Raw genomic sequence first — 23,155 nt, 5'->3', positions numbered from 1 at the left:
TGAGTATGTATGTGGTTTAGGTTCAGGGCTCAGGAATGGTCAGTCACTCAGCTCCATAATAATCTCTGGAATCACACAGCAGCAGGTTTCTCCCACTTGGTTTAAGATTTGCCAGATTAAAATCTTTTATGTTTCTTTTAAAAACAAATTCTAAATAGAGGATGATATGTTAAATCCTCAGTGTAAAGAAACCGTTCCGATGTTTTTTTTTTTTTTTTTTTTTGGAGACGTTTAGGGTTACCGCAAATGCACTCTAGGCTCTGACTGCAGTTTCAGGAGTGTAGGCTCACTCTGTCTTAGCTTATAGGTTTGATAGGTTTATTGCATGTGAGACTGCCAAAGCTCTGTGTGGACAGGCACTGGCAGCTACCTCGGATGTGCGTCGTACATAGAGGGTGAGTCATGTGTTTCGAGGGGTTCTGCAGTCGCTGATGACCGCAGACATGCCTCAGTGCATTTGTCAATGACCAGAAACATTGGTCAGCTCCAGTTCGCTAGACTGAACTAAAGAGGGAGGTGGTGGGAGGTTGGGGGGTAGTGGGATTGGTTAAAGTTAAAGAATGCAATTGATTGACTGTTATGCCACATTTTCAGGAATTAAATATTCCATCGTATGGAATCATAGTTGGGGGCATGTAAATATTTCTGATATTTTCGGAAACTATCAGTATTGAAGTAGAGAATTTGCATTTACTTCCAGGGCTGTTTTGTCTTCATTATTTAGCCCCATGACTTGGGTGGGGGAGGGTTGATTGGTTGAGGCAGCTTTGCCTTGTTCAGTCCTCATGTTGGGCAAATGGGTACATTTTCAGCTGACTTCCTCTCAATATTTGGTCTTGTTGCTTTCATGGCGGAGCACCTTTTTCAGTAACAAAAGGAGCAAAAAAGATACCATCATCCTGTGGGCAATTTTCAAACAGAATTTCAGAGTGTGTTCCTGGGGTTTGGAGGTGTGGCTCATATGTATACATGCTGCTGGATTGGTGGATTGGGTTTCATTCAGGGCTGTGATTGGGTCCCGTTGGAGGACAGCAGGCGGGTCCTCTCTTTGCCTGATCCTCGGCGCTGGAGCAAAGGCCCGCCCTCTCCTCGCTCTGTCCAATCACAACGGTCGGCTCCTCCTTCTGACCGACGCGAGTTCTGCCTCGTCGGGGTGCCAGGTGGGCGACCATTCTTCTCATCTGAGGACAGATTGGATTAATACGTATGTATGCTTCTGTGTACGTGTGTGTGTGTGTGTGTGTGTGTGTGTGTGTGTGTGTGTGTGTGAGAGTGTGTGTGTGTGTGGGGGGGGGGGGGGATGTATACGCATCTGAACATGAGTCATAGGAAATTGGCACACAATATGTCATGCAACTCTATGTATAGCCATGGTGTCTGGCTGGGTGTATAGCTAGATACATAGGCTACAGTCCGTGCATGGATGCATAAAGAATTGAAAACAGGAGAAGTCCATGAGGAACTTACCAACAAGAGCTTGAACAGAAGGCTGATCATGTGTGCTGAGTAACTGAGCTTGAATTGTCTCAACAACCCTCTTAAACCTTCGGCTGGGTCCTGTGCACACACCCACAAAAACACACACACACACACACACACACACACACACACACACACACACACACACACACACACACACACACACACACACACACACACACACACACACACACACACACATACATACACACACACACACACACACACACACACACACACAATTACTTCTTATTTGGCCTGGACACATTATATACTACAGTAACAGTATCTCCAAACCACTTGAGCTAAAAATTGATATTGCGCCGGTGGCTATCGAAAGCATCACAAACCTGATATGAGTGTGAAGGTGACACTATAGATGCCCAGGTCCCGTTTGCCGTCGCGCTCTCGCTCCCTGTCCCGGTCGCGCTCGCGCTCCCTCTCTCCCTCCGAGAAGGAGATGTCCACCTGGAACTTCACAGGCTTCTGGAAGACAGATGGGCCTCCTGCTGTCTTATACTCTGCCCGGAAACTGGTCTGGGAGATAACGCTATGGCTGAGAGAGGGAATCTGTGGTGGAGAGAGAGAGAAAGAGAAAGAGAGAGAGAAAAAGAGGGAAATAAGGAAAAGGAGAAAGAGAGTGGATGAATGAGTGATGAGAGATAGAAGAGAGAAAGGGATAGAGAGAGAGGGGGTTGGAAAGAGTGAAGAGAGAGATAGAGAGAGAAAGGGGGTTGGAAAGAGTGAAGAGAGAGCACAAAAGGGCAGAGGCAAAGGCAAACAGGGAGAGAAAGGGGAAAGAAAGGAATAATTATTCTTTCCATTGTGCTCACGAGTCAACATTTGAATGGACTAATCTTGATAACACTCTCATGTTGAAGGGGAAGACAAACATTCTACACATAAGGTACAGAGAGCGTTTGTGTGTGTTTGTGACAGAGAGAGAGAGTGTGTGTGTGTGTGTGTGTGTGAGAGAGAGAGAGACAGAGAGAGAGAGAGAGAGAGAGGGACAGAGAGAGGGAGAGAGAGAGAGAGAGAGAGAGAGCAAACATAATGGGAGACATGGGCAGATAGTGGGGAGGCCCACCAAAAGGATAAAAGATAAAGGGAGGCACCCACGGATAGGAATGCATGAACAATGTCAGCCTTGATGGAGCTGAGTGGTTTGTCTCTGATCACGACAAAGATCTGCTCTTCCTTCTCCAGGCTGATGAAGTTCCCGAACCATGACCGCTTTGCCAGCCTGACAAACACAAACAAACAAACAACCGACAACATGAAGCCGAAGATGTAATCAGTAAAATGGGCATATGTGTGTGCGAGAGTATATGTTTGTGTCTGTAAGAGTGTGTGTGTGTGTGTGTGTGTGTGTGTGTGTGTGTGTGTGTGTGTGTGTGTGTGTGTGTGTGTGTGTCTAAAATGATAGGTGAGATGGGTGTGTGAGTGTGTGTTTGTCTGCGAGAGTGTATGTGTGAGATGGGAGATGGTGTGTGTGTGTGTGTGTGTGTGTGTGTGTGTGTGTGCGCGCGCGCGTGTGCCACTCACTCTGGGCTGGACTCTGGTGTTAAACTGGACATATCCTCCGAGGTTGGCACTGTCACAAACACACACATCGTCATAACAACACTATTACAGCCACACAACAGCAAAAAACAGCTCCACAATCCGCACGCACACCAGAAACTGCTTCCTGGCACATTGGCCTGCTAAGTGACACTAATTGTTGATATAATTGAAATATCGCAGAACCGGAAACAGCATCGTTCATTGGGAGCTACACAAATTCAATAGCAGAACCCTCGAGTTCTCCGGGCCAGCTGGTGCTGAACGCTATTAATCCACGCCGACAGTGCTGCACTCTGGCCATAAATCAAACCGGACAAAATTAGTCGGCGCGCCCGCAAGAACTGTATCTGGAACACTGAACACAAACAATGTGAAAGACTGCAGGGGGAAAAAAAGCATCAGGAATAACACCAGATGGGGAAAATCTGAAAATGTGACAATTAAACGAACAGCACATCGCTGATAAAAGGCTAACGGAAATGCACATTATGTCCAATCAGATGCTTAACACAGTTTGTTTGTGTGTCATAATAATCAAAGGCATTAAACAAGGTTTTGAGTCATCTTTCATTCCCTTTTTTCATTAAAAAAGAGACTATAACATCACTGGCAAAAATCTATTCATTATTATCCTGCCATTTTCTGAAATTATGATTCATGTTAAATGCATCAGTTAATGACTACTAGCCAAATTGAATTAAATTGAAAACAGCTCCTGCTCCACATTAATACAATAATGCCACGCACATTTATTATATCAGAAAGCACTCTAGGCTAACAAGGCATATTACATGTGTGGGAAAAAAGCATGTTAACTCCAGTTTAAAAGTGTTCAATTGCTACATCTCTTTCTCACCTCTAAGGTCTAAGCCCTTAACCCTCACAGACTTAACCGACACCGGCAGATAAGTGATTGAGTTTCAGAGGCTGTAAGAGTTCAAAACGGTAATAGCACCTCTGACATATTGTTAAATTGACACAAAAAATATATTACGAACATATTTCCGTTTTGAGGCAGCTGTTGACGATGATGTTTTTTTAAGCTTCCAGGCTTAGAATATGAGACTGCGCCCTAGTCAGTCTCCAATTTCAGAGTTTTTCCTCGACTCTGTTACTCATGGACTCTCTCTGAATGTTTAACACTTTGTGAAGCACCATGAGACGTGTGTAATGTTTTGGCGCTCTATAAGTGAAATTAAATTGAAATTGAAATGGAAAATGTCCCTGCGTGACGCAGTGTGTTAGCGTCAAGTGGCCTCACCCTGCAGCTTGCGTCGGTGGAACCGGGGCGAGCCCAGCAGGTTGTTCTTGAACGAGTTGAGCCGGGTCCTCCAGTGGGCCGAGCTGCTGGCCGCCATGCCGCCGGCGCCCCCTCCTGGGCTGGAGGGCGGCGTGAGCGAGAGCGAGCCCACGCCGCCGCCGCCGCCCTCGGCGCGCGAGGACGAGGAAGAGGAAGAGGAGGAAGGGGGGGTGGGAGGGGGGTGCTGGGGGTGGTGCACGGGCGTGCCCAGCGGGGTGGGCAGCGGCGAGCCCTGCGGCGTCACCTGCGACAGGGGGTACAGGGTCTTAGTCACCGACTTGAGCACGGCCGAGGGCGAGGGGAAGAAGAGGAAGCGGGGCAGGGGCGAGAGCAGCGGGGAGGGCGAGGGCGAGCGGGACGCCGCCGCCGACGACGCCGCTGACGACGCCGACACGGCCGACAGCGGCGGCTTGTGCAGCGGCAGCGACTTGACGGACTGCAGGTGCGGGCGCTGCTCGGCCGGCGCCTTGGGGGGCAGCGTCTGCGTTTTTTGGGGCTCGTTGTGATGATGGTGGTGGTGGTGGTGGTGGTGGGCGCGGGCGGGGCGCGGCGTGGTGCTGCTGCTGCTGCTGCTGCTTCCGGCTATGCCGCCGCCGCCGCCACCGCTACCGCCACTGGTGCCGCCACTAGCACCGATACTACTACTGCTACCGCCGCCACCACCACTGCCCCCAACACCACCACAACCGCCTCCACTTCCTCCGCCTCCAATTCCTGTCTTGGTGGTCGTGCCGACTTCGGATTGGCTAAAGGTGAAGACAGGGCTCTGCGGGGGTGTTGGGGGTTGGGGTGGGTGGGGGGATGGTGAGGGTATTTGGGTGGAGGCAGAGTGAGATGGAGAGGAAATGAAGGGGGGAGGAAAGTGTGGCAAAGGAGTGAAGGAGGAGGAGGAGGAGTGAAAGATGGAAAGAAAGAGAAAGCAATGGTAATGGGTTATGAAACGGCAAGAGTGACATGAAAAAAAGAAGTCATGGATGGCCGTGTGTTTGTGACAGTGAGGCAAGTGACTAGGGCAGGGCTAGCGTGTTAGCGTGATTAAAAAAAGCTAAGGGTGGACAAGAGGGTTTTTTTCTGGTGTTTCTCAATAAAAACAAAAAACTTGCACAGAGTGATCACTCAATGACATGTCATGTGATATTTGGAGGGAGGGTGCTCTGGTGTCATGAGTTCCTCAAGGAGAGAACGTGTGAACGTTTTTATGATGACAGCATCGCAAGTAGTGCAGTACATTTTCTTTTTCAGTGCACAAGCAAAAACCACTAATCAAGTTTATGGAAAAACTCATTGAACTCTAGCATTTCATTACAGAGAAACATAATCATGTTCATTGAAGTGTTGTGAAACTAAATTGATATTAAGAGAGGAAAAAAGAAAATGGAAAATGGACAACAGGTTTCTCACCCTGGGGCTACTCAGCGGACTGGAGGACAGACCAGTGGACGCTCCACTGACGGAACGAGACCTACACACAAGACACAACAAGAGACCCTGCATCAAACATGCATGACTGAGCTGGCAGTGCAGAACTATGATTGCTCATACCGTGTGTGTGTGTGTGTGTGTGTGTGTGTGTGTGTGCGCGTGCGTGTTTATGTGTGTTTGTGCATGTGTTTGTTTGTGTGTGTGTGTGTGTATGTGTGCGTATGTATGTGTGTGTGTGTGTATTTATCATCTTCATAATAACAAGATGGCATGCATTATTAATGCGTATATGAGTACGTTGTGCACGTGTTAGCGCCCATAAGCATTAGCATGTGTGTGGTACAGTATGTGTGCATTGCCTGAGGTGATCCTACTCTGTCCGCACTTGCACTTACTGTCAAGATGAGTTTTTGTTTCAGTGGAAGTGTGCAGTTCAAGTACGCACGTATGCCTTGTGTGCATGTGTGTGTGTGTGTGTGTGTGTGTGTGTGTGTGTGTGTGTGTCAGAGAAAGAGACTGTGTGAATGTGTACACATTTGGGTATGTATTTTCCGGTGTGTGTGTGTGAGTGTATAACTGTATAACTCTGTGTGTGTGAGAGAGAGTGAGAGAGTATGTGTATGTGTGTATTTGTGTGTGTGTGTGTGTGTGTGTGTGTGTGTGTTGGTGTGTGCACACCACCTCTGGCTGTGTGCGGACGTGTCCAGGGCCCTGCGCGGGGGTGTGGGCGAGCCCTGCTCTGTCACGCTCAGCACCTCCAGGCTCTTCCTCTCCGGCCGGCAGCGGCCACTGCGCGTCAGCATGGGCGAGTCCACTCGCTTACGCGGCGGGTCTGACGGAGGGGACACACACACGCGCGCACATACGCACACACACACATACACACACACACACACACACACACACACACACACACACACACACACGCGCGTACACACACACACACACACACACACACACCACAGTGATACACACACACACAAACCACAGTCAAACACACACACACACACACACACACACACACACACACACACACACACACCACAGCGATACACACACACACACACACACACACACACACAGCGACACACCACAGTGATCAGTGATATGCACACACACACATACAAATTACGTACACAACGCTTCACCAAATTCATGGGACGACACACAACACACACACACACTACACAAAGCACACAGCTGCAGATTGCAGATTTAAACAACATCTGCTAATGCAGCGCACACATGTGGAAAACTGGATAATTGATCATATCACTGAGACTCACCAACATCATTCCTGGGGGGCAGATCCTCATCTTCATAGCTCGGGTAGCGCTCCTTACGGTCCAGCAGCAGGTAGTAGATCATCTTCTCTTGGTTCTCTCTGAAATGGGGCAAAACGGACAGTTTTCTGTATACATAAAGGCTTATGAGGATATATATGAAGGTACAGTTGTTTTTGACAACAAAACAGAATAAATACTTTCTAGTGTGACAATATACCTTCATAGTGTTTAATATCCCACATTTTGGACACTACTTTATTGTTTGTAAGCCTTCATCAAAACCAAAATACAATATTAGATATTTTCAAACTATAAAATGTACAGTATGCACAATACAGCAAAGGATTGCTATTAAAATGGTATGAAACATATCTGTATTAAAGATCCAGTCTGAGAATAAGTCTGACAGCCTGGATTGATATACAGATGACTCAGAAGTTATTCACCCCTAGCATGTCAAAAAGAGAGTGCCAGAACATGCAAGGACTGGAAGGAGAATGAGAGAGAGAGAGAGAGAGAGAGAGAGAGAGAGAGAGAGAGAGAAAGGAGAGAGGGAGAGAAGTTTCTCAATCTTGATACATCAATGTTAGATGTAGAGGGTGAGATGGAGAGAGAGAGAGAGAGAGAGAGGGGGGGAGAGAGAGAAGTTCCTCAATCTTGATACATGATACAATGTTAGATGTGGCGGGTGAGACACAGAGACAGACAGTCAGACAAAGACTTCACTGAAGGACTTAAAAAGTAAAAAAGAGAAAGAGAAGTTTCTCTCTCTTGATACATCAATGTTAGACGTCGAGGGTGAGACACAAAGACAGTAGAGAGTCAGACAAAGACATCACTGAGGAGGACTCAAGGAGAAAAGCAACTGAGAGAAAGAGAGAGAGAGAGAGAAAGAAAGAGAGAGAGAGAGAGAGAGAGAGAGAGAGAGAGAGAGAGAAGACAGATGGGAGTGTGATGGAGGGCCAGGGGTCACTCACTCTTCACACTGCAGGTCCCTGGTGAGCTTGTTGCGGTCCCTGAAGCAGCCCAGTGAGTACATACTCTCCAGCACGTCTGGGTCCAGCTCGGTCAGAGACACGATCCGGCGCACACACACTCGCCTCGGGGCCGGCAGCTCTGGACAGGGAGGCTCGTTACGACCCGCTCTGGATGAACAACACACACACACACACACACACACACAGAAGCACAGTCAGACACCCAAGCACATAAGTTTGGACAATCACATACACATACAGTACACACAATAATGACACAGATACACACGTTATGAAAATACACACACAAACATAACGGACATAAGCACAAAAACATAAGCAGAGAGACCCCAAAATTACAATCGATTAATAGTGAGAAAGGGGTGTGCAATAAATATAATGAAAAAACAATTGTATATCCACTTACTGATACCAGGAGTGCTTCTCTATGGCCTCTAACTGTAAAAGCAGAGAGGCAAAGTGATTAGCAATGTGTCTAACTCAGCAGCAGATGGAGCTATGTGTCAGTCTGTGGACAGTGGCCATAGAGGTACAATATACCTGTGCATAGTGCATATCAATATATAACAGTATCAGTGGATCCCAATTTCAGCTATTTGACATTGTGTGCCAGTCTGCAACAGTTAATGATGATACTAATGATGAATACACGCTATAATAACATAATAACGACTAGCTAGTTATTTAGGGTCATGGGGATTAAATAACTGTAGTATCAAAACGCAAACCTTTTTGGATTTTAAAACACTATCGATGTCCCCTTTGAAAATCGGAAAATCAAGGATCTAGGTAGAGTAATAACACGTACAGGCTACATATTCTTATAGTAGAATGCATTTGAGTAGACCTATGGTGCTCGGTTTGGAAATGAAGCTCACGGAATCGGACAGGAAAAACAGTGACTCAAACTGCAAAAGCTCTGCACTGGTATTCTGCAACACTGAGCAAAGCAGGCGTGGACCTGGTGCTGAGTCTAGGACTCTCTGAGAAACCAGGTCATAGCCAAACTGACTACAGCAAACTGCAGCCAATGGCCTCAAATATGTGCGCTTATGTAGCACGACTGGGGGAATAACGTTTTAGAACCATGACCATCCACTGCTTTGCATCAGCTGAATGGGAATACGCTTTCAATATACATTACAGTATAGAGAAATGACTCTAGATTTGCACCAGTACAGTGTGGGGATGGATGCTAAAATGCTAGCGTTTACATAAATGCCTCTTTGCATATGACTAAATTATGTAAATTAATAAAATAATCTGTAAAATAATAGCCTGCGTTTCCCAAAGGTGAAAGTGTTGATGAGAGAGAGAGAGACTCTCTCTCTCTCCCTTTTGGTTCACAACGATAGTTGTTTAACAACACTTTCCGGGGGAACGCGTTCCTGTTGCCTAGACGGCAGACGCGCGTAACGTTGGGGCGCGGAAGACGGAGACCCTCACCGTGAGCCTCTTCTCGGGGTCGACCTCGATCATGCCCCGCAGCAGAGCCTGGCAGTCGGGCGGAATGAAGTGCGGCATGTGGAACACCCCGCTCTTCACCTTCTCCAGCAGCTGCCGCAAGTTGTCATGGTCGAAGGGTAGCGCGCCCTACACAAGCACACACATGTAAGAGGTCAGAGAGAGGGAGGGAGAGAGAGAGAGAGAGAGAGAGAGAGAGAGAGAGAGAGAGAGAGAGAGGGAGGGAGGGATAGTGAGAAGAAAGGAAAGAGAGGTGAAGGGGCAGAGGTAGAGGAAAGAGAGCGGTGATTACCTGTATGAAAATCACATGCACAGTAAAACACTAAGGTCAACTGCAGGGGCAGACCCACTGTTATGCACTAAATTAGGAACATATGGTCTGTCGGGAATGATGACGTTGCATGTTTGTGTTACATTGCATCAGGGCAGTGGTTGCTAAATGTCACTGCTTTAATTAATTTATTTATTTTTTAAGGGCTTTTTATGCCTTTATTTGGACAGGACAGTAGAGAGAATGACAGGAAGTGAGTGGGAGAGAGAGTCGGGGTGAGATCTGGAAAGGACCACGGGGCGGGAATCGAACCCGGGTCGCCAGCGTACAGTGCAGGTGCCCCAGCCAGTTGCGCCACTGCCGGGGCCTTTAATTTAATTTTAAGAACATTTTTAGAATGTCATCAAAATGAGAATTGTAAGTTAGTTAGTGAGTTATGCCATTGTAATGCCACAAATACTTTTTGTTTTATTACATCCTGCACAGGACAAAAGTTTTGGCATGATTTTAGCAAAGATCACAGCTTCCTGTACACATTCCATTCGAGTGTCAGCTTGGTTTGACGACAAAGAGAGGGCTTAAAGTTTCTCCTCACCACGAGCAGAGCGAAGAGGATGACCCCGCAGCTCCACACGTCTGCCCGACGACCGTCGTACTTCTCGCCCTGAGACGGGATAAAGCAACGGTCAGCAAAAAAGAAAAAAAAACACATCATCCCCCCGTCCCCCCCGTCGCCCCCGCCGACGAGCAGAACAAATCGCTGCCTGAGCGGGGCACGACCAAGTCAAAAAAAGAGTGGGATTGAATTGTGTCATCTAATTACGCACAGAACAAAGAGACCTACCCTTATAACCTCCGGACAGGCATAGTGTGGGGAGCTGCAAGAGATTAAAACATGTAAGTATGGTAATGGGCAGGCGGCTGAATTACGCCCATTCCCCAAGTGCTTGTCAGTCCACTCTGGAATGGAACTCTCTTTTGTCTCGCCAGTGCTTCTCTTCAAACACAAAAATACTCACCGATACATATGGCCATACACCCACCCACGCACACTTACGCAGACACATTATTCACAGAGAAAAACAGAAGTGAGACTCGCTTCTTTTCGGTCACACACACCACAGACAAATACACACACACACACACAGACTCAGACACAGATACAAACACAAACACAAACCCACACACACACACACACACACACACACACACACACACAGACACACACAGACACACACAGACACACACAGACACAGACACAGACACAGACACAGACACACACACACACACACACACACAGAGAAAACTTACCCACAGCTTGTCTCCAGCAGACTGTCCCCCACCTGCAGTGAGGCCATGCCAAAGTCAGCGATCCTGATATTGTTCTTCTCATCCAGCAACAGATTCTCTGGCTTCAAGTCCCGGTGGCTGAATAAAGAGATCGAACCAATCATTTCATAATTGACACATCACAAACAAACAGAGCACAGAGCCAGAACACTGTCATACCCATACACATCAAACCTATCGTATTACCCAGAGAATGTACAGCACTCTGTCTGTCTGCTACATGATTTTTTTATGACATATAGGACCCCAAAGATATCTCCGCTCCTCACCAAATAGAGTGGCTGTGGCAGAAGTCCAGGGCCGAGATGATTTGTCTGAAGAACTTTCTGGCTTCTTTAGGTGTCAGTCGTCCTTTCTTCACCAAATAGTCAAATAGCTCCCCACCTGACACATGCTCCAGCACCAGATATCTGAGCAACAGAGGACATACTCAAATGAGACAGAGAGTGACAATGCACAGACAGATCAAGTAACTGACCGATAGATTGAAAAACAGACAAAAAGGCTGACCGACTGACAGATAGCTAGATAGATAGATTGTCTAGATAGACTGACAGACTGACAGACAGACAGACAGACAGGGACATAGTGAATATTAAAGGACTCACAAATATTTGTTATTCTCATAAACATCATGCAGTTTCAACACATGCGGATGCTCTATCAGCTTCAGTATGGCAATTTCTCTCTCCACCTATGCACACAGAGAGAGATAGAGAGAGGTGAGAGTTAAGAGGAAGCAAAAAGTATAGAAATTCATACCGTTTTATGCAGCAATCTTGTGAGTATTGCTATATTTTTATTGACATTTAGCCATATGAGTTACTCATTATTGTGCCTGAAGTGTTATCATTACCAATACTCAGTTAACAGAGCACACTAACAATGTTAGTATCAACTGCAAGGTGTCAACAAATCAGGTGCAGGTGGTTAAAAGGTATCACACAAATGGCAAAATTATGATGCCCAGGAAGTAGCGGTATACAACAGAAACTGCTTATTTTCCTACCTTCATTAACACTGACTCAGAGAGCTTCTCTCGGTTGACTATTTTAATGGCAACCTTCTGTCCAGTTATGCAGTGGACTCCAAGTTTAACCAGACCTATTCTCGCCACACAGGTGACCATGTATGCAGGAAGACACACACACACACACACACACACACACACACACACACACACACACACACACATTTTAAAAACATTCTTAAGGCAAATATTGCAATATGTCTGATCTAATGGCCTAGTGACATGCATGGATACAAAAGATTATATCATACCTGTCTGTCCCTTTCCCAGGGTCTTCTCCAGTCTATAGGGGCCAACATACTGAGCAGACTGGGTTACCGACATTTCCTTACTCGACATAATGACCTGTGCGGCGGATTACAACTACTGTGATTAGTACTCAACTTCACCACGTTGCTGCAAGGAACGGTCTGTCATGAACGGCCTGTCCCAGTGTCGGGAAGGTGCCTAGGTAGTCTGGGGTATGTCAGATGGCAGGTGATTTCGGCTCGGTTGTGTTGGATGACATCTGACTACTCTGGGCCTTATTCGTTAGCCTACGTCGTGCAGTTTGATGGGAAACAGTCTAAATATTACAGGTGCGGTTCGTCTACGAGAGCAACTGTTTTATTATATCTATCTGACAGAATAGGGTCCGGATATGCAATCGTGACATGGTGGATAATGTAAGCTTTGCTAATGCCATGCGTTGGAAAATAATGACACACAGAAAAAGGCTACAGATAGAGCTAGTAGGCTAATGGCTGAGTCGTATATCGATGATGTCAAAGCAGACCATTTATCTCGTTCTCTCAGTCAATTCTAATGCCATATACATATCTACAAGAAATCTAAGCAAAGCGAGTTGCAAGGCCATGTAAGTTATGACAACTATACGCGTAATGCTTCGAATACGCAAACGTTCCAGGACGATTTATCCACTGACTTTTCTTGCCACAATTGTATCTATTTTATCAGCGTGGTTCCACTCACTTCCTCTCACCCGGAGAACTACAACAGTAATATGGACGATTCGATATAGGTTCAGGGATATTTAAGTCAAATATGCACCCGGTGCTAGGCCTATATTACAGGTGAGGACCCAGCATGCTACCCTTTATGTTAAACAAACAAGTCCTCCCCACATCCTCTCTAACTGACCTCGCTTATACATCTGTAATCATTTTTTCAAAGATATGTCAAAATATAGCAACGATAAAGTTTCGTTCTTGTACTACAGTACATGCTTTTCCACCATGGCTCATTATATAGGATTTATCGGGGGATACGTTTGTTTCTGGCAAAACAACCATCTTTAGCGATGCACCCTCCCCCTCCCTTTCGCTCTAACCCTCCCTACGAGCGTATCACAGCATCTTCCCTCGCTCTCGCCTTTGCCGTGTCCTCCTTCGCCGGGTCTGATTTCATTCATGGAGCTTTGTCTTCTGCAGATATGGGCAATAGGTCCTTTGATATCACTTGACTAGATTCCCACAAGATGTAAAAAGGCGTGCATGAAAAAGAAAAACACTTCTTCGTTTTATTATTCCCCCTTCCAGTAAATCGTTGTTTTCTCTCGCCTCTTCCTTCTCCTCATTCGCATCAGCATCCGGGTCCCACTCCCTCTCCATCCCAGTCCCCTCCCTCTCGAATTCTTAAATGCGCTTTACTGTTTGCCTCCGTGGTCTCCTCCGCCTTACCTCTTTCTATTTGAGCTTAAACGTGCTGTAATCCACTTTTCTGTGGTATTATTCTTGAATCGTCTTGAGCCATGTTGGTCCACCTCAGCTTCCTTTTTTGTAGATGGCTATTCAGCCGCCTAAATCTCGGCCAGCACGTGGCACAAAACACCTGCCATGAATTGTTGGTTAATCTGCACCATCTCTGAGCTGCATAACTGTCAAGTCAAGTTTATGCATTTCCCCATAAATTCTCCATTTAAAGCAGTCTCTCTATTTCTTTCTCTCCCTCTTTTTCTCTCTCATAGTCTTCTTCTGTTAATTTAGACACAGTTCAGATTGTTTTAGTTCTTTTATTATTATAGAACCAGACACCCTACTAAAAGACATATAGCTCTGAAATTGCATTCACTACTGCCAGTGCATAAACTTAATTCATAATGAAATGACATGTACAGTGCATGTACACAGACAATATCACATTTAAAATCAATTTTTTGGGGGCACATATGTACATGAACTGTAATAGGGACACAAACATGGTATGGCAGGATTAAGAGGGGGCTTGCTATGGCCTCCTGAAGATCAACACCCCCACTCCCGTCCCAAAGATGGTTTAGTCCAGTGCAATGTGCATCAGGGAATGCTGGGAAATTGGTAGACTCAACCCCTCAAAAATCAAAATGATGGACCTGTGAGAGAAATGGAGACAAATTAAATTTACATATCTCAATAATACAATAACTTAATGTAAACCTAGCTGATCTGGTGGGCCAAATGTTCCTGGAAAGCATAAATGCCTGTTTAAGTCCAATAGCTATGGACTATGCTTCATATCAGGTTCACTTGTACATAATATTTTAGCTTTTTGTCATTTATATTCTTTGCAACATAAACCTGAAGTAAGTGGGTGCTTCACTCAATAACGTTGCGACTAATTGTGAGTTTGACAAATTTGAACAAATATTATATATGGAGCATACAACACAGCTGTTTATACAATAATAACCATATAATTCATATGACTCATGATTAGTAATCAATTCAAGTTAGTTGCCATCAAGACAAAAAATAGCCTTGTTCTGGAGAAACTATGTACTAACACTACAAAGAGTCAATATATCACAGACAATCAGAGGGGGAGAAAGAGTCGGTCACAGATCCACGTACTTGTGATGTGGAAGCATGGATCTCTCTCACGAAGAAGCACTCTTCACACATGCCGCGAAGGCTTCTACAAGGTCCTTGCAGGCCTCTGCTCCTTTCCCCTGGACACTGGGAAACAACATACATCATGTCACTCATCTGACTTCCAAGAGCGAGGTATGGAAAGTTGGGGGGAGGTGGGTTGGGCTGACAAAATGCCAAGGAGTTAAGCTATACTCTGCCAGCCGTTCAAAGGTGGAGGCCATTGGTTCCCTGCATGGAGGCATGTTGACCAAACCTATTGCTTCAAGTATTCCAGTGTTCAGCACAATTAATTTTAGACCCTCGAGTAGCTGATCTGTGCAGCGCTAATACCTCAAGGGCTTTGCCACTGTCCTAGTCATCCCAGATCCTTATCGCTATAGTTAACTGGACAGGCCAAGCAAGCAAGGGCAGGACGTACAGTGTGGCTGTACAAATGCTGCTCAACTGACCTTTGCATGTTAAAAGTGCTACTTGAAGATGAGAGGCACATTTCTTTGTCAAATGTCAACAAAGGTCTCGGCTCTCGTACCATGTGGCACACGCATGTGTACGGGCACGCTGTCGTGCGTATCGCCCAGTGCTGTCACTCATCTGCCGTAACACATCTGACCACGCTTGACCTCTGAACCTGGTAAGGTCAGCCGCCTGCGCCATGTCTGCATACGCGTAGCTACTTAACACCCTGCATTGGGCGGCTGGAGGGTGGGGGTTAAGGCGGTACTATGATGGCTGCTGTAGGATAGGAAACATGAACTGCACTGCAACATCCCCCCATCGGGTACACTTGTCACCCTCCGCTCCCATAGGTTACACATGTGAGGGCTATTTTGGTGGCATGCTATTAATATGTGAATGCATATACGTGGCCCAGACACCGTGGCATGGAATGGCAGCACAGCTGGTTGTCACATGGAAAGTGCACTCATGCTGGATGCCATCCACACATATGGCCTGTTCATCAGGGCTGGTCAATAAGAGCTTAATGTTACTCTAATAACGCATTGGTTGCTCTTCTAATATTTAATATTGACAGTTTCTTCAATATTAAATGAACTTTTTCCAGCTCCATCTGAGATTAAATATCTTGTTGATGTGATTACATCTCTGGAGATACCCTGCTGAGAAGGTTGGAATGATATGGGCATGTGTATGCCACCGATAATTTGTTTCTAATGGCCTTTCGCTCATTTGGGTTAGAAATCACCATCCTCTCTTCTTCTTTAAACGCAGCTTTTTAGAGGTCTCTGCATAATCTAGACGACAACTCGTGTCCTGATTCTTAGAAGTTTGGTCAAAATGTTTGTTCCCAAATTACACATTTTTTTGTTTATATTCAACCATCATAACAATGACTACCAATTAGCTTTTATGTAGTAAGGCACCATATGATGGTGTGACCTTTTCCATTTGACCTTTGATACAGGCTAAGTAATAGCATTGCACAAGCATTTCACAGTATGCTTTACTTTGTCTTGGTGATGGTGCTAAACAAGATTGTGCTCACAACATTGTGGCTATGGCTGCAGTATTTTTCCACCTGCATCACCATCATGTTTGTACTTTTCACAGCCCCCGGGCGGCCACGTGCTTGGACTCTCCCACTCTGCTTACTGTAGCTCAACTAAATCAACTCAATTAACTAAAGGAGTCCATGTTAAACATTACAAACTACTAAAAAAAAAACATGCAAGGAAAGTCAAATGTGCAGTGTGATTTGTATTCATACTACGTTTCTTATCTGTTATTAAAATGAAATGATGATAATAGGCCAAAAAGATGTAGGGTTAGAATATTCATATATCATACTCGAACATCTGTATAAGTTTAACTTAACATCTTCACAGTTTCGCTTGCCTCTGGTAACTTTACAGCTCCACCACACAACACATGTACATTGAATGAATTCAGATTTACTACACTTAGTTGGATTATTCAAATTGATATGTGTAAAATGGATACGTGTAAAAAGTGCCTTAATTATGACTTACCACTTCTCCATCTCTGCTTTGGGAGCCAGGCACTGGGCTGGGACTTCGGCCGCCTCGGGCATGTTGACCTGTAGTGTGGTGGGTAGTGAGGGGAGTGTGGCTGGGACGGCGTGTCTGTTGGACTAAGTCGAGTGGCCTCTGAGGACTAAGGGGCAGGAGTTTTTGTATGAGTGGCAAGAAGATGGAGGGGGGAGGGGGAGGGGGCCCGGGTTGGGCAAGAGGGAGGAGTAGGAGCAGGAGAGGACAAAAAGGGCGCGCAGGAGAGAAAGAGAGAGAGAGGAGGGAAGAGAGACAGAGAGCGTGAGAGAGATAGAGAGAGAGGGGGGGGGATAATTTGAGGACAAGTTGAGATGAGTTGAGTTGAGTTGAGGAGCACGTTTCATTTACAGTGGAAGACCAGAAATGTCTGTTGCATTACACTGCCATATCTGTGTAGTGGTGGCATCATGGCAAGTGGCACATGTGCAATCTGCATGTCTGCACAATACTTGTTGAGTCAGGCATGGCAGCGGGAAGCATATGCATGCTGTGAATGTGTGTGTGAGTGTGTGTGTGTGTGTGTGGGGGGGGGGGGGGGGGGGGGGGGGGGGGGGGGGGGTTGAGACTGTCAAACAAGACACAAATGTTTTCATGTTGAGCTAGACACCTCCTGACACACGGCGGGTGTCTGCTGTAGGATCCGTTTTGCTTACAACACACACACACACACTCACTCTCTCTCTCTCTCTCTCTCTCTCTGTCGCTGTTGTTCCACACAAGGCGAGGTGATTTGGACATCTACAGATGTCCAATGCTCAAGATGCAAGGTAGCCTAGTTTATCATTCTGACTGTCATGGCAAAGGTTTGCCCGGTGCAGCACAGCACAGGGTGCTCAGAATGATGCTCTTGCAAAGCTCAGAAATCATTTTATTCTTGTGGCAGCGGTGACGGGTCGGACGGCACACGTTGAGGATGCTGAATGGGATTTGCGTGTAATCCCGTGTAATCTTCCGCTGCATAAAACTGAACTGGCATGAGGGTTGCATAATGCAGGGATTTATATAAAAAAATGAAGTTTAGGTTCTTTTTGGCATCCTGCCCCTGAACACATGCACATATGGAGACCTGCACGCAGGCAATCATACTGTATATACACACACACGCACACACATAAAGGCCAGTGTTGGGAAGGTTACTTTAGAAATGTAATGTGTTACAGTTACAAGTTACCCTGTTTAAAGTGTAATATTAGTGTAACTATTTGAATTACTTTTTCTGAGTAACGTAACTAATTACTTTTGATTACTTTTGATTACTTTTCCAATTTTTTTATGATATATGTAGTCCCCAAATCCATGCGAAGATTTCGGCCTTGGTCTACAGGCTGCCGAGCAGTTCTGTACAAGTGCACAAGGCAGCAAGGGCATTCAATACATGAATTAGCATCACATTTTTTTGTGAGGATAATATAATGATAATCATAACACGTTTACAGGCAGGCATGTAGGCCAACGCTGATGGCGCTGTAGACCTGATAGAGCCTATCAGAAGGTCCCGTATCAAACTATGGCTGTGGAGGGAAACAGTTCTTTTTACATACAATATTCTTTGCAAGGTTTTGCTGACAATATTGAGATGTAATTCAAATTGTAATTTTGAAAAATTTCAAAAGTACCTGTAATTGAATTACAAACTTTTCTACAGTAACTGTAATATATTACTGTTACATTTATTTTGTAATTAAATTACGTAACTCAATTACATGTAATGCGTTACTCCCCAACACTGATAAAGGCACACACCTATACATGCCTGGCTTTCTATTCTAATTCTCTCTCTCTCTCTCTCTCTCTCTGCAATGACCTTTTCTCTCTCTTCTCTCATCCCTCATTCCCCCTGTCATTCTTCGTGGCTCCAGCTGTCTCTGGGTGAGAGCGCTGAATGGTCAAACCAGCTGTAATAAGACCCTCTCTCCTTATTTTTTTCTTTTTTTTTCACTGGCAAGTGTTTGCAATTTTCTGCTCATTTTCTCAGTGGCTGCTTGGTGCGCTGTCGACAGCCCTGGCCTTTGGGAGCCTGGATCAACAGCGCTAACTCCGAGCAATTCTTCTTCAAAAGCACACCGATTAAAATCGCGCACTGCTCTTTTGCCTGTCAAAATGCTGGCACTGAGAGTTCTTCTTTTAAACAGAACTGTTTCATGAATTGAAATGAAAAACAGAACACCTTCTTTGTAACTGCTCACCAGCATAATAACAGTGTTTCACTCATCCTAAATATATAAAGGTGTCGAAACAGAGTTGGTTAGTGCTTTGGGGGCATTCAACCATGCAGGTTTAACCTCTTGCATGCAGAGGTCCTTTTTCAAGACACAGAGGGTGTCTTGTTGGTAAACTGGTTGAGCAAGTAACACGCCCAAGCCAACAGTAATTCAATAGGAAGCTCACAGGGGATTACCAAATGACCCTATGAAATGTATGGATGGCTTTGATCCTCATGCAGCTGCGCACTATATCACGAATGACAAGACCCTAGAACAGAAGGTATACAAAAACGATTTTAACATCAGTTGCAGGCATATCTCTTTAGGCAGGTTATAACAGATCTGTAACTACTGTGTTTGATTACCTAAAGACAAAAAAATCCAACATGATTATTTCAAGTTATCTCCCTCAACAATGGAATTCTCTTCTCTGATTGGCTGCTGGGGTGGCCATTAACTTCGTATAACCTGCTACCTTTGAAGTAGTTCCCGTATCACACTTGAATATTAATTCGCCAAACTCGTTGCGAAGTTTAAATGAACTGTCACGTTGCATCCAAGCTGAAATACAGACGTGCAGAACCATAGTAACATTGTAGCATATGACGGAGGTGGATTGTAGCTAGTTGGATGCCATTTAGGCTATAAAAGTAGCGATCTTTCAAAGTTAAAGTTAATCAGAATCCTGGGATATGCCCGCTTGACAACGGGAGAGATAGAACTAACGACTGGCTTTTGGCCGTAGCAACCAGCCATTTAGAACTAACGACTGGCTTTTGGCCATAGCAACCATCCATTTAGAACTAGTAACGGCAGTTTTGTCCTGCAAGTAGAAAGTTGATATGTGGCGGAAAGTAGTCCCACAGTCAAGACAGTTTTAGCGATGTTAACGGACGCAACGGGGGAATAAAACTATGTTCTAAATATACATGTGATGAATACTAACGGGAGATAAGCGGGATAACGGCCTTCGAGGTCGACCGGTTCGATGGAAATAATGGCACGGCGGAGGTAACTCCGTCTCCGTGCTTCGCACGTCGCCGGAGTTCTAGACCTCCACCTAGCCATTATTTCCATCGAACCGGTCACCTCGTCGGCCGTTATCCCTTACTTCTAAAACGGATAGTTCCGGTCCTTGATTGTGATTGGCTGAATCGCGTTCGATGCCGTTGTAAATATCATGATAAACTCACACCTTGACCGCATTTCGTTCTATAGTAATGCGCTAGCACAAAACTAGCAGTGGCTGCGTCTTGTTGTTGCATGGCAACCATTCATAAAGAGGGAATATATTTCTTGGCGGAAGAAAGATTATCTATGGATACATCGTTACATTGTCGTTGCTGTGCCTTCGTTTCATGAAATCTTGCCAGATCGACGTAGTAACCGTTTTAGAAAAGCAATAAGCCACTCGAGTCCGTGGGTTATACTGTATAATCGAACAGCTAAGGGGGTTTTAGGCACTCCGCTTCGCGTCGTGCCTAACAACGCCCCTTAACTGTTCGATTATACAGTATAACCCACGGCCTCTCGGGGCTTATTGCTTAAATATATTGTAACAATATGATAGTTTAAAACAAATCTCTGGGCTCAATTATTTTGGCGCTATGACAACATTGCATATCCTGGGTTAGGCCCAATTACAAAAAGGCTTCCTGATATTTAGATGAAATGGATCAATCACTCATCATAATTTGCTGACTCACTGAAAACTATAAGACCATTCTCGGGCTCTCGTCAGTGGCAAACTCCCAGACTTTGGTCCCAGCAGAAGCGGAGCTGCTGAGACAATCTGGCAGCAGCACCAGACGAGGAGCGAGCGACGGCGCAACTGAACTGAGTGAGACGAGACGGCAGGAGACCCGACGAGTGAGCCGAGATCAAAATCATCACGCTGTGAGCTGTGGCGGAGACCCTTTGTGTCCGTGCAGCTGAGTCACGGGAAAGAACTGTGTGGAGGTGAAGGTGGCTGCCACTGTTGAATAGCTTAAGCACAGGGACACACAGAACCTGAACTCTAACCACTTTTCAACGACAGTAAGTATAGTGTAAGGTGTGTTGAATAAAAATGTATTAATATAATGAATGGAAACAGTGTAAATATGCATAATACCGTTATAATGTTTTGGTGGTACTGTATAGTGTTTATCATTTGTATTTTATTGGAGAAACTTCACATTACATCTCCACCACTGAATAACTCCTGCTAGGGCCCAGCACCAGAGGTGCAGGCTGTAGTGGCAGACATACTGTAGGAGACAACCAAAATGTACTAACCTTTGCCATAAGATACCGGATTATTCCACTGCTGTGATAGTGTTATTGAAAATAAGGTGGTGTTTCCATGGTTGGTCTCCCCTCCACTCACTGCATGGATCAGATGACATCCAGATTCTTGTATAATTTTAAGATGCAACATCTCCAATAAAACCTCTCCCTACCATTTTAGGATAACAGTCACGTATAGGCCTAGTACACTGGTACAGTATACATGCTAATACCTATTGGCATTGTACATATAGGCCTACTTGACACATTTAGTGACCTTACTGACATTATTTGTTGGGAGACTATATAGTTTATTAGACTTATCAGTTTATATGGTCTGAATTCCGAATATTTGTTGGCAGCCTAGCCTACATAGTTTATGAGAATAGATTAGATTAGATCAATTTATGTGGTTTGAACTGAGGATAGGATATTAACAAGCCTACTACAGTGTGCATAGAATGCACTTCTGCACAAAAACACTGGGTGGCAATATTTCCCCCCTAGAATCTGCAAAACTGTACCATTCCGTCTGTCAACTCACGGCAGTCTTACTGCTCACGTTTGACTGAGAAGATAAAGCACCACTCTTGACGTGTAAAATCATATAGGTAATAGTGGTGATCGAGTGGTTAAGGTGTCTAGTCTAGGCTATAATCCACTGTATTCAGTAGGCATGAATTTTAATCCTATTCTAACTGATAGATGATAGCTTTAGCCTACATTTCTTGATAAAGAACTGTGTAATTTGGTGTATGATTGAGATGCATGGGTGATTCAAGAAGAATAATGACAACCTACATTAGCCAATGACTTAGATTAATGTAGATTGGTGATTCAGTACTATTGTTCTGAATATTGTACCATATCCACATGTGTAGGCCTATAGACATGAGTTTTAAAATGGGGTCTCCCACTTGTTTGAAAACACGTTTGAAGTGAAGTTTAGGCCTGATTTCTTCTTTCAACAGTATAATTCACTACCCATATCTTTACCGTAGAAGATAAGACCAGACAACAGTAATAAAAAGCATGTAACCTTTGGCTTGGGTGCTCCACATAGCCAGTTGAAGTTGAAGCGCTTGCACGGATGCTTAGGGACCTCATAGCAACAGCTATTTGGTAACTGTTCCTCTTGTCGCCACCAGAGGGCAGTTGGGAGACATTTTTGATTCTGTAATGGACATACTGTACCAGATTGTGCAAGACATCAGTCACACATCAAATTATGCCATGAAATGAACATCGTTTTCACATTCAGCTAACACAACAACAGCATGCGCAATCATCAGTTATTTCAAGAATTTTACGAGAGGATGGCACAGAATCGAAATACAATAATTGATATGGCATTCTATTAAACTTTTATTTTATTTTATTTAATTTTATATTTAAAAAAACCCCATGCTTTCTTCCTTTTGCTCTACATTTTACAGGAAAAAAACAATATGTTTGTTACCATGGTTTAACATTTCTTATCTCGTCAAATGGTCTCTCATGTTCCCCCGTGAAACATTGAAAGCAAGCCGTGTGCATTTACTCACATATTGCCCCCACTCTTTCCCTTGTCCATCGTTAGTTTGGACATAAATGTTGAATACAGGGTGAGATGTATTCTGGGAATTTCTGTCGGCTGAGCTT

General features: G+C 44.9%; 1 protein-coding gene and 1 long non-coding RNA gene across 2 annotated transcripts; both read right to left on the bottom strand.

The window, feature by feature from the left end:
• Positions 1-200: 200 nt before the first annotated feature.
• brsk1a (BR serine/threonine kinase 1a) lies at positions 201-13,204 on the bottom strand. The gene is made up of 19 exons (XM_062526578.1): positions 12,418-13,204; positions 12,146-12,240; positions 11,745-11,830; positions 11,406-11,546; positions 11,098-11,214; positions 10,631-10,664; positions 10,382-10,450; positions 9,498-9,644; positions 8,458-8,489; positions 8,031-8,198; positions 7,054-7,151; positions 6,449-6,599; positions 5,747-5,807; positions 4,307-4,589; positions 3,025-3,073; positions 2,599-2,722; positions 1,830-2,049; positions 1,468-1,557; positions 201-1,181 (listed from the first exon to the last, which is right to left on the bottom strand). The coding sequence occupies exons 1-19, from the start codon at positions 12,503-12,505 to the stop codon at positions 1,000-1,002; spliced, it is 2,235 nt and encodes a 744-aa protein (XP_062382562.1). The 5' UTR covers positions 12,506-13,204; the 3' UTR covers positions 201-999.
• A 959-nt stretch (positions 13,205-14,163) lies between these two features.
• LOC134070726 (uncharacterized) lies at positions 14,164-23,142 on the bottom strand. Its single transcript, XR_009936968.1, has 5 exons — positions 23,059-23,142; positions 22,554-22,702; positions 17,004-17,148; positions 14,995-15,099; positions 14,164-14,516 (listed from the first exon to the last, which is right to left on the bottom strand). It is a non-coding gene; the product is annotated as an uncharacterized LOC134070726 (long non-coding RNA).
• Between the last annotated feature and the right edge of the window lie 13 nt (positions 23,143-23,155).

The sequence above is a fragment of the Sardina pilchardus genome, chromosome 22 (genome assembly GCF_963854185.1).
Source record: "Sardina pilchardus chromosome 22, fSarPil1.1, whole genome shotgun sequence".
Classification (NCBI taxonomy): domain Eukaryota; kingdom Metazoa; phylum Chordata; class Actinopteri; order Clupeiformes; family Clupeidae; genus Sardina; species Sardina pilchardus.
The sequence above is the reverse complement of the archived record's forward strand: the minus strand, read 5'-3'. Positions and strand labels throughout refer to the sequence as shown.